At 45.7% G+C, this 12817-nt stretch overlaps 1 protein-coding gene across 1 annotated transcript in view; it reads left to right on the plus strand.

The window, feature by feature from the left end:
• CCDC60 (coiled-coil domain containing 60) overlaps positions 1-12817 on the plus strand; it is a 157346-nt gene that overhangs the window by 115061 nt on the left and 29468 nt on the right. The window contains exon 5 of the mRNA XM_035016716.1: positions 6024-6131. Coding sequence (XP_034872607.1) covers positions 6024-6131 — 108 coding nt within the window. The remainder of the gene's footprint in view (positions 1-6023; positions 6132-12817) is intronic.

Here is a 12817-nt window from a genome sequence, read left to right on the forward strand (position 1 = left end):
AGAGAAATCTGATTCATTGGTTCAGGGACATTCTAACTGGCAACCTAAACTTGATGTTCTTAAAACATCTCCTTGCAAAAATAGGCTTTGCAACTTCTCATCATGTCCCTTGGAAACACTTGCGCTTCTGCCTGTCTTTCCTGTGGACAAACCTTCTGAAACCAAATGGTGTAGATCAGTGGTTCTTAAGCTTTCACTTGCATGTGAATCCTCCGAGGACGGAAGTGGGGATGATGCCTGGAAAATGCTTATTCCTGGGCCCCACCCTCTATTCATTTGGTCTGAACAAGGTGAGGCTTAATCAACCTCAGAAGTAATTGGGACAGTTCCTTACTCATCTACCTTCAATGCCAGATAAGGGAACTGAAGCCCAGAGTGGGGCAGAACCTGCCAAAATTCTTCCGACAGCAACTCTGACTTCCTCGCTCCTAAATCAGATCTTTACACCAGGTTTGTGAGGTAGGCCAGGATGATGATGATGATGATGATGATGACGACGAGGACGACGACGACGACGATCACAGTGGTTGTTTTTGGTTTCTGTTATACCCTAGACCAGGGGTCAGCAGACTTTTTCCTAAAGGGACAGACAGTAAATATTTCAGACTTTGCAGACCAGATGGCCTCTCTTGCAACTACTTAACTTTGCCGTTGCAGCACGAAAGCTGCAATGAATGGATGTGGCTGTGTTCCAATAAAGTTTTATTTGCAAACAGACAGTAGCCCCCACTGGCTATGGTTTGCTAACACTGCCCTTTCTTCTCCTTGGCTGTTAAAAGGCTCTGGCTGCATTTGGTGAGTGTATCAGTCAAATAAATGTATTTGCTGTATTACTGAATACCTCAAAATGGAGTTGCTTAAAACAATAACCATTTTTTGCTGCTCACAAGTCTACAGGTCAGCTGGGTGGTTCTGCTGGTCTGGGTTGGCTTGGCTAATCCTGGCTGGGTTGGTGCATGTATGTGTGCCCAGATGAGGGGTATGCATGAGGCCAGCTATCTAGGGTGGCATCACTTACAGGTCTGTTGGTTGACTGGTTGCTAGGATGACAAGAGTGACAGGGTCCCGTGTTTCTCATCATGCAGCAGGCTAGCCCGGGCAGTCGGGAAGGGTTCCATGAACAAAAGCCCGAGCACCAAAGTCTCTTGAGGCTTAGGCTCAGAATGGACAAAATGACGCTTCCACAACATTCTACTGGCCAAAGCATCAAGCCAGCCCAGATACAAGGAATGGGGAAAAGTTTCCACCTCATGATGGGGAAGATGCAAAGTCACATTACAAAGTATATGGATGCAGGGAAGGACATTTTTGTAATCAGTCTACCAAAAGGCATCAGGGCAGGGCACGCCTGATCAGTTATCAAATCCTCAGTTATCACATCAGCCCATGTGGATCAGAGCCTGGTTGGTCCCTTCACTCCAAGGTAACTGAGCCCCAAACTGGCTGAATATTCTGGATTGACCATATGGGGATCAATTCAATCATGTCAAGGGAGACTTGATCTTTATCTAGAAAAAGGTGCGGGGAATGGTCTCTAGACATGCGAAACAGCTCCTCCTTTCCTCTCTGAGATGACAGGCTACCCCTCCCAGCCTTCCCTAAGCAACGCAACAGCAAGAGCAATGCCTGCAACCTGTCCAGGGCTGTCCTTGGCAGTTGGCATGGGGTGCTTGAAATGGCTTTGTAGGCATTTTCCAACTTCTCTTTGTAAAAGCACAAAACATTTTCTTCTCGGCGAGTTTTTCGGCCACTCATATTCTGGCTGGTATGGCAGTTTCAATAGTGTGGGCTATCCAGGTGTGCTCACCTGGAGTTCTGGACGCAAGGATAAATGCCCTCTCTTTTTTTAACTTGGTAAAATCCAAAATACTGTGCTATGACCTGACATACAATCATTATGAGAAAGTACTGATTTCTGTCAAGCATGTCTCCAGGGATTTTCTTTCCTTTTTTTTTTTTCTCTCCCCTCCAGTTTATTTTACCTCACATTAAATGAACAACTGTCAAGTTTGAGGCACTTTTTTTTTTTTCATTAAGACTTTTTTTTTTTTTAGAACAGTCTTGGGTTCAGAGCAAAAGTGTGTAGAAGATACAGAAATTCCCATTACAACCCCTGCCCCATCCGTGCTCAGCCTCCCCCATTAATCAACATCCCCACCAGAGGGGTGTGGTTGTTACAACCAATGAATCTACATTGACAACATCATCAGCCGAAGTCCATAGTTTACATCAGGACTCACTCGGAGCTGTGCGTTCTGTTGGTTTGGACAGATGTATAAGGGCATGCATCCACCATCATAGTGCGATACAGAGTATTCTCACAGCCCTAAAAACCGTCTATGCTCCGCCTGTTCATCCCTCCCTCCCCACACGACCTTAGCAACCACTGATCTTTTTACCATCTCCATAGTTTTGTCTTTTTAAGAATGTCGCAGTCAGAATCACACATTATGTAGCCTTTTCAGGTTGGCTTCTTTCACTTAGTCATATGCATTTCGGGTTCCTCCATGTCCTTTCATGGCCTGATAGCTCATTTCTTGTTAGCACTGAATATTCTATTGTCTGGGTGTATGTACCACAGATTATTTATCCCTCCACCTACTAAAGGACATCTTGGCTATTTCCAAGTTTTGGCAATTATGAATAAAGCTGCTATACATAAACACCTTGTGCAGGTTTTTGTGAGGCATTTCTTATAAATAGAGAATAAAGTCCAGACCCATTGGACAAAACCCTATTCTAGTGCAAAGGGAGGGCTCTTCCTGGTAACAAGAGACAACTTCAATATCACAGATAAAGCACAGATTCAGAAACCAGACTGCCTGGGCTAAGATTCAAGCTCTGCCATTTGCTGGCTCTTTTGAATTTGGACACGTTACATGGCCTCAGTTTCCTTACCTGCAAAATGGAGATACTTTCCTCACAGGGATGACCTTAGCCAACATATGTAGAGCACCTAACATGGTGTCTGCTGGCACAGTGTAAATGCTCCGTGGGACGTGTTTGCTATTATTATTTTGTTGTTGTCAACTAGTCTTCATTATCTCAGTGGTGCTACAAATGAGAATTTTGTCCAGTGAATCTACATTGACAACATCATCAGCCGAAGTCCATAGTTTACATCAGAAAATGTCAGATTTGAACCAGTTCACTACCACCACCTTCCATTCAGGAGCCAGTAATATACTGAGCCTACTCTGTGCCCAGCAGTAACCTGCAGTGGACAAGACTCTGTAGCTTGCAGGCTCATGGGCTAGAGAGACAAGTAAACAGGTATTTACAACAGAGCGGGAACTGGGAATGTAGGGGCAAAGAGATATGCTATAAAGATGGGATGCTTTAGGATGCTGAAAGAGATCCTAACCCAGACCTGGAGAAATCAAGGAAGGCTTCCTGGTGGAGGTGACATCTCAGCTGAGAGGCAGAGAAGGAGGAGGAAGAGGAATATATATATCAGAGCAGAGAACAGTCCCAACCACCTCTTCTCACCCTCACTCTAACAATTCCTGCCATTTTATAGATGAGGAAAGTGAGGCTCAGGGAAGTTAAGTAATTTAGCCAAGAGCACATACCTAGTAGGTGGCAAAGCTTGGATTTTAACTCAGGCAGTGCAAAGTGAGAGTGGGGTGAGCCTGAGCAACTGAGTAGAACTTGCCCAGGCTGCAGAAGGCAGAAGAGGGGCCGTGGGGAGATTCAAGGATGGTGAGGTGGATAGGACTCTCACAGGTGACAGGGCTGCCATATCAAAATGCTTCAACAGGAGAAATACATTTTCTCATTGTTCCTGAGGCTGGAAGTCCAAGATCAAGATGTCAGCAGGGTTGGTTTCTTCTGAGGCCTCCTTCTCCCTGCGTCCTCACATGGTCCTTCCTTCCAGCACGTGCATCACTGGTGTCTCTCTGTGTGTCCAAATTTCCTCTTCTCAAAAGGAACACCAGTCAGACCAGATTAGGGCCCACCCTAATTAGGGCCTCATTTTAATACAATCACCACTTCAAAGCCCTTATCTCCAAATATGGGTTCATTCTGAGGTCCTGGGGGGTTAGGAGTTCAACATCTGAATTTTGAGGGGGACACAATGTAGTCCAAAACAGATGGTGTGGAGAGTTTGAAGATTTTAAGCAAGGGAGGGATAGAGTCAGGTTTATGCCTGTGCTTGTCACCTGTAGAAATGAATCTGATGCTCACATGCCCCACATCCCCATCCCCGCCATGACCAAGCAGACCCCACCTCACCAATTAACCCTCTTTGCTTATCCCTTCCTCCCAGCCTCCACCCCACACAACCCACAGCGCAGGCTGACAGGGGCTCTCCATGGTGACCAGAAGAGGGGACACATCCCTGGGACTTTTGCAACGTCCTGGGTTATGGTGAGGGTAACGTGGGGTGCCAGGCACATGGCAGGAACTAGCTGTTGCTCTTGGCGAAATGCTGGACATGGCCCAGTGCTCAGAGCTGCTGAAATGCACCTGTAACGACCGAGGTGGTGCTAAGGGGGAAGGTGGACCAGAATGGGAAGGGCTATGGGCTTGCAGTACCTTTAAATTAGAAATGAGGGAAGAGTAGGTGTTAGTAAATAATGTGTGGAAAGAAAGGAGGAAGGAAGGGCTCCAGCACAGAAGAAAGAGAGAGCTGATGACCCTGGTTTTCCTAAGACCCAATGGGCATGGCCAGCCTGGAGAGAGTGAGGGGTGGGGTAGTAGGGGAAGCTCTGCTTCAAGCTGAGAAAAAGGGACGCCTCTCAAGGGATTCACTGGGACAACCCTGGGGTCAGCTCCACACTTGGGCTCCACCTTCAGAGAAGAGCAATTACACAGGTTCATAATGGAGGCATTTCACCCATTAGTGTAAGAGGAGAGATTATGCAGGGAGGGGGTGGCCGGTCAGGACGCCACCTTGTTTCCAGGAAAAATGCAGGCAGCAGGTTAACCCTCTCCTGGCCCCACGCCCCAGGTGACCACTGCATCGCCTTCATCAGCACCTCAGACAGAGCTGGGGCCCATGAAAGCACAGCTTCTGGGGTTAAACAGGGCTTCAGATCCTCACCAATCCTAGGAATGTGACCTTGAGCAACTTCCCTACCTAAGTCCCTCGCCCACAAAGAGGGCATAATAACAGTACCCTTCCTATAGGGTTGTTGGGAGCATTGAATGAGATATTCAGATCCTACCTCCATCACCAACAAGCTGTGTGACCTACTGCAAAGTAACAGTATCTCTCTGAGCCTTAAGTTTCCTCTTCTTTAAAATGTGGACAATGATTCATACCCCTGCAGGTTGTTGGGAGAATTACATAAAATGTGTAAGGTGCCCTACTCAATGTCTGGCTCCCTGTAATACAAGATGCCACCCCAAATCAGAAAATACAGGTTAGATATGCTTTTATACAGTGTTTTAGTTACATTTTCAAATAATAGGTTCAATGTGGTTTTCTTCAACATCCAGCTATATTTGCAGGCAAAGGACCTATAAATTTAAAACAATGGATCCAACTGTTGGTCTGGGGTAGGAGGAAGATTATAATAAATCCAGTTTCCTTGTGTGTCCAGGCTTCTTTGACACTCTTAATGTATTTATGGTACTTTTATCAGGTGAACAGGTAGGTACCTGCAGGATATGAATGTCCTTCAACCCACTCATTTTGCCTAAGTCAAGAACTCTAGCTGGGGGACCCCTCCATTGTTTCTCCTCTCCTACACAGAAACCTCCCCCTCCACCCCATGACCAGCATAGAGTGGTCTTGCATCAAATCATGGCTCTGCCACCTGCTAGGTCAGCAACCTGGCCCACGTTCCTTCACTCCCCTGAGCCTCAGATTCCTCATGGGTAACATAGGCCCATGAATACCTCATGGGTACATTGCAAAGACTCGAAGAGATGAGGAATAGGAAATACCATGCCTGGAGCATGGCAACAGCTCTCTAACTGCAAGCCAGCACAACTATCTCCGTGGCTATTATTGTGAAGGATGTAGTTCCAACAGGATCCCACTGTGCTCCCCCCTCCCGCCTCTGTCTTTGCAGGGAGCCCCTCTTCCGCCAGCTCTGTGCCCTCCACTGGCTTTTGGAGGCCCTGACTATCGACCACACCCACCACACCATGAAGCCTGTGATCACCTGCTGGAATCCAAAGTAGGTCTGAGCCCTTCAACCTGCTGTAACTAGCAGCACACTCTGCCATAGGGGAGGGCCTCTTATCTGTTCTTCCCCTCCTTTTGCTGTTTTTGGTGGGTGGGTTGCTTTAGGAGTTCCCTGATGTGCTCTGTGGGATCCAGACAGGGGGGAGCTCAGAGCCAGGGCATACAGGTCATAGAGGCTCATGAGAGCCAACGGTGTGCATCTCCTCCCAGCAACTCTCCCCAGCTCCACATCCACTGACGTCCAAATCAACCAGCCATGATGGGAGTATTGACACCACAGGGACTGGCCAGGTAGACCAGCACGCCGCTGGATACCCAGCGAGGTTTCTCCCCAGCTCCCTTCTTGGACCACGTCTCCCCAACACTATTCTTTATTTGCTCCTCTTCCTTTTCCTCCTCCCACTTCCTTGTCCTCTTCTCTTTCATTTTGTTCTTGCTTTTCTTCTTTTCCCCAAGGTTTATTTGTTTGTTTGAACATATACTGGTGGCTATTTCTCCACTTGTACCCAAGAGAGGACTCAGTGCTCAGGTCCCTGGAGCAGCCGGGCCAAGCTCTAGTGCATGTTGTCTAGGCCAAGAAAAGTGTTAGGTGTGTCCTCACCAGAGGGGAGGGTTCATGCAAAAGCCCTGAGGCCACTGTTGCAGGAACTGCATTGCCCACACATAGGCGGAATGAAGAACACGCAGGCATAGAAGGCCTTGGTTTTTTTTTTTTTTAAAGATTTTATTTATTTATTTGACAGAGAGAGGCAGCAAGAGAGGGAACACAAGCAGGGGGAGTGGGAGAGGGAGAAGCAGGCTTCCCGCTGAGCAGGGAGCCCCATGTGGGGCTCGATCCCAGGACCCTGAGATCATGACCAGAGCTGAAGGCAGACGCTTAACAACTGAGCCACCCAGGCACCTCAAGGCCTTGGTTCTTTATGGAGAGTCATGCTGCCCCCAAGAATGGTGCTAAAGGGGAAGGGACCCTGACCTGAGGAATTGGGAGTTGCTCTGTGAAAATCCCACGCTGAATGAAGTAAAATAGTTCCCCTTCTCCCGTAAGTGGGAAACCGCCCAACTCCCTCCCACCCAACTCCCTCCGCAGTAAACTGATAGGGCCTCTTTCTCACAGCCCCACCCACCCCCCAGGTGAATTCAGTCTTCCTTCTCTTCCTGAATCTTAATTAATTCCTTCTTTCTGACGGTGTTTACCACCCACCTCCCAAACCCCCACCCTACCCCCTGCTCTAATTCATCCCTTGCACCAGAGCCCAGATAAACTAACATCAAATGCAACCAGAAATATAAATCCTGCATCTACTGACAGACTAGTAACTCCAACTGATTTCATGTTTTGGGTTGGGATGAACTGAAAATTGTAGTTTCCCTTAATGCTCTGGTTTATAACCTTTATTTTTTTTCTAAGCAGCAGAAATCCTTTTTTTTTTTTTTAATGTAAACCCCAATAATGTAAAACAAATTTGTTAAAATGTAGCTTCTACACAAAGCAGGAAGTTGGGAGGCCTGGAGAACCTGGGGCACCTCCAACTCTCTCCCATCCCCACCAAGGCAAGGCACCCCAGTTATTTCCAAAATATCTCTGTGGTTCACAGAATTTGTTTGAAAACCACAGCCTTAAGACGTTTCCCATACATTACTTAATTCTTCTTAGAGGAAGCCCCTTTTAAAGGTCTGAGGTATGACCTTCCTCCTTCCAGACCTAATGCCTTCCCCTTATGAATATATATAGATATACTCCCCCCGCTTTTTTTTTTTTTTTAACAGAATTGGGATCATATTCTGAATATTGTTCTGTACATTTTTCTACTTTCCCCCCTTTAAAAATATCTTATGGGGGCACCTGGGTAGCTCAGTCAGTTAAACGTCTGACTCTTGATTTTGGTTCAGGTCATGATCTCAGGGTTGTGAGACTGAGCCCCACAAAGGGCTCCACACTCAACAGGGAGTCTGCTTAAGATTCTCTCTCTCCCTCTGTCCCTCCTCCCATTCTCTCTCTCTCTCTCTCTCTCTCAAATAAATAAATAAATCTTTAAAAATAAGATAAAATATCTTACGGACATCTTTCCATGATGGTACATACGAAGTTTCTACATTCTTTTGACAGTTTCCACCATCCTTTAACAGAATACATTCCCTCAGAAAGAAATGGTTATCCATGGTCTATGGTAGGGGTGGACCATAATTTATTTTTAATTTTATTTATTTATTTATTTTTTAAAGATTTTATTTATTTAATTGACAGAGACAGCAAGAGGGTTAACACAAGCTGGGGGAGTGGGAGAGGGAGAAGCAGGCTTCCCGCCAAGCACGGAGCCCGATGTGGGGCTCCATCCCAGGACCCCGAGATCATGACCTGAGCTGAAGGCAGTCGCTTAACCAATTGAGCCACAGGCGCCCCTGGACCATAATTTAGATAACCATTTCTCTACTGGGGGACACTAAGGTTGTTCCCAAGTGTTTGCCATTTCAAGTAGTCTGCACAGAACATCCTTGTACATACATTTTGTACCCAGTTGAAAATATCTCTGTTGGCCAGATTCTGAGAAATGGAATTTTTAGGTCAGGGCAACATCTAATTTTTTTCACAGTTGATTGCTTAGATTCTAAGAAAAAAGTCCCTCAGCCAGTGGACTTCTAATAGCATTTCATCTCCCTGAGCTCCCAGCAGCAACACTTTGCCTCCAACATCCGGCATCCATTCTCCCAAACTGAGGCAAGCATATAATGTAGGATTTGGATTGAGAAGATAAAAAGAAGCATCTTTATTTCTTTAGGTTGGTTTTAGAAATGTGCCCAGAATGTGACCAAAAATTGTTACCTGTGGTGAAAAAAAAAAGACACGTGGTCACATTGGGAGTAGCGGGGGTTCTACCTATGACTTGCCAGGCAGAATTCCATCAGGGACCCACGGATATCCAGCTCCTCAGAGCAGAACATGAACCGGAACCTCAGCCTGACAGAAAAATGCATCCAGAAAGATTCCCATGGGAAGTCAAGAGTATTTGCTGGGGCTTATTTTTTCTAGTGAACCATGTGCTCCTGATGGTGATTTTAGTTTGGTGGTATGCTGGTAGATGTTTAATAAATGTTTAATAAACAGAACAGTTCTCCAAGAAGGAAAAGCCATGACATATAACAATGCCAATTTCCATGGTGGACATAATCCAGCCATGGCTGATTTCAGGCTTACCAACATGAACCTGGGGCTGGGGACAGATGCACACGTTCAGTTCTTGTGAGCCAGCATAAGCCAATTCCAGCACACCATTCTGGGGGATTGATTTTTTTTTTAAATATATAAATCTGAGGGTGGGGGTTAGGCAGCGGCTTAGGTTTCCTAGAAAGTGCCGGAAAACATCTTTTTATTTAGCAAGAAAGGAGAAGGATGTCTTGTCTTTAATGCCTAATCCCTGTTTATGATGTTTCATTCTGATATCATAATTCAAATGTCTCTAAATCTTCAAATGCATTTTTTAAAGCCCAGAGGCATTGAGAGTGAGTAAGAGCAAGGGCTCTAGCATCAGATGGACCTGGATGAGTCCAGGCTCAGCCACTTGATAGCTATGTGACCTTGGTCACTTAACATCTCTGGGCCTCTGTTTCTTCATCTATCAAATGGGCTCCTGCCTCAGAAGAGTTATTGTAAGCATCAAGAAGATAAAGAACATAGAGCATTTAGCCCAGTGACTGAGAGCACTGTGAGGGCTCACTGAACGATAGCTATTTAAGATTAAAATCCCCATTTCAAAGAGCAGTTGGCTCTTTGATTATCAATACCATTGAGACTTAAGGCAAGGAAAGAAAGAAAATTCTGAGCAGAGTTTTACCAACAGATGAGATCCATATTCACTGGGAGAAAGAACAAACATACAGACAGGAAAAAAGCTAAGCAAGGTCAACCAAAATCTGGTTGCAAAGGTAAGCAATCCAGGGAATGACCCTGACAGAGAAATACCAAACTTCCAGTTTTGCTTTTCTGAGTTTCCACCATCAAGAAGCCAGCATCTCTTGCTATTCAAGCATCTGAAACACAAACCCTGAGCCCCAACACCCACCATGCATTTTCCAAAAGGAAACATCCATCATCGGGGGCCTGTAGATCCCAGAGGTTTCTCTTCTATTAGGCATGATGATGGCTGCAGATCCAACCCCGCCCCCTTATGGATTTTATAGCAAGAAGGTGGGGTGGTTCAATATCTCAGCACGGGCTTTCTACAGGCAGCCAAATTTTACTAACTGACGGCTAGTGTGCCACATGCAGAAGGTGATCTTTGTTAATTGCAGGAAGATCCCATATTTAGCTAGTACTGGTGGATGGCTGGGTGAATGGGCAGATGACAGATTTTAGGATGTCATTATGAGTTTCATCTGAGTCTGTGCTTTATTTGGGGTGGATAAAAGGCCTTCTCAAATTCACCACATGGCAATCCAAACACATTATCATTTCCCAGCATTCTTATTAATCCCATGGCTAGCAAGGAGAATTTATTTCAATGGACAAGATGATTGGGTCCACGAGAGAGCAGAAACTGAGCTTTCAATAACAAGTATGCTAATTGCCCTTCTCTGAGAGATGCAAACCTCTGTTTCAGCAAAGTAAGACTTATTTTCTATATAAAGGTACCTAAGTCTTTATCCGAAACTTTGGGGCCACCTGAGTTTCAGAATTGCTTTTTTCTTTCTTTCTTTCTTTCTTTCTTGGCATTTTAAAAAGGAAATATGGAGCATACGCCATAGAAAACATCACACCCCCAGAGGGGACTGGGGCAGCAGACTATCATCCAACACAGTATTTCCGCAGGGAAAAAAAATGAATATTTACACTAAGCGCATAAAAAAGATAAATAAAAGTCATTGGTAGCCTCCCATCAGTTCAGGTCATGTTTTGCTGCCAAATCAGTTATTAAACTTTTTCTGGTTTTTCAATACCCTTTGGATTTTAGAATTGGATAAGGGGTTATGAACTTATATTGGTATTGGGGTTTTTTTTAGAGATTAACTTTCCAAGGAATGACTAGAAATGAATGACAAGAGAAGCAGACAAGATGAGGTGTAAGCAAGCACCTCTCCACCCCAATTCCACTTACCCCCAGCCCTGCCGTCACCTTCCCTAGTTCCCATGGGAAAGAACCGGGCAGACCCCTGGCTAGGCAGGAGAGTAAGGAGCTCCTGATTTACCTTCCAGGCAAGGAACAGCATACACCACGGGGCAAAGGTGTGAGGAGTTGTCCCCTGGGCAGCACAATCATCTATGTCCTATTGCCTAGGGCTGTCCCAGAGAGACATCACCGCACCCACTCTTAATTGGGGAGTCCAGGTGGGTATAATCCTGGCTTTCATTAAGGGAGTCCAGACACCCCAGGGCCGGGCTGTCCAGGCACAAAGAACCTGCTATTCCTTTAGAAAAACATGTATGGCTAAAAGGCAACCACACTCCAACATTCCACATAAGACACAGACACCTAAATCTAACTACTGTATTAGGATGAAAATAGCTGGCCTGTGAATGCTTCCCATGTCAAGCACTGCTCTGAGTATATTACTTCAGTTGAGCCTCATTCTAACAGAAGAGGAACCTGAGGCACAGAAAACTTAAGTAACTCGCTCAAAATTGCATAGCTTGTAAAAGCTAAGTCAGGATTGGAATTCAGGTAGCCCAGCTGCAAAGCGTATGTGCTTAACCACTAAATGATGGTTTCCTCTGTCCCCAGCGAAAGCCCAGAGGTCTTCAATTAATTTAGGGTACCATGTGGTGTCCAAAAATGAAAAGAATAACTCATCACAAAGTACTATTTGCCAGGCGACCTCAGGATACAAAAGGGACTGCAACTTACCAAGATAATACAATATGTGCATATACAATTTTCTTGTAAAAAGCAACAAAAAAAGGCCACTCTGCACTTAGGGCTTTGGTATTTAACTTAATATATGGGAACCAAGTCTCCATTTTGAAACCTCTTTCAATGACTGCGGAATTTCTCACCATATTTAACCAATTCCTGTAAGAACTTTAATTTGCCAGATTGCCAATCCTGTGGGGGGAAAAATGCAGCATCATTCTGAACAACACGCAAAATAGCAACTATTATATTGAAGGTTTTTTTTTCTCCGTCACATGTGCCCCCCACCTCGGAAATGCTCATTTCCCTCAAACCTGCTTTTTTCAGGCACTACTGGGGATAGAGCAGTGAAGGGACAGACAACATCCCTATTCTCTGGAGCTTCTGTTCTAGGGGACGTGGGGAGAGCAGCAGATAATAAATATGCAATCAACAAAATGCTTTGAGGTAGCATCGAGCGTCATGAAGAAATTGATGGGGTGATGCGACACTGGCAGGTGGGGGGTGACTTTTAAATTGGGTCGTCCGGGAAAGACTCACTCAGGAGGTGACATTTGAGTGAAATCTCTGATTCCGCCTGCTCTCCTCTCTGCACTGATTTAATTGCATCGTGCCTCCACTGCTTTACTCAAGAGGACATCTCTGCAGGAGTAGGGGACCGTGGCAGGATGATCGGAGCACCTGTCACGAGGGAGGCACCCGCCCTGGGAGATCCTGGGAGCTCTGGTCTCTGTCCCCTCCCTAATGCACCATCAGCGGCTGCCTCTGTCCTCCAAACTCGGTCATGGACACAGGAATGCATTCTAAACCAGCCAACAGACTTTCCACTCTGAGA

The sequence above is a fragment of the Mirounga leonina genome, unplaced genomic scaffold (assembly GCF_011800145.1).
Source record: "Mirounga leonina isolate KUSES-001 unplaced genomic scaffold, KU_Mleo_1.0 Mir_171, whole genome shotgun sequence".
NCBI classification, from domain to species: Eukaryota; Metazoa; Chordata; class Mammalia; order Carnivora; family Phocidae; genus Mirounga; species Mirounga leonina.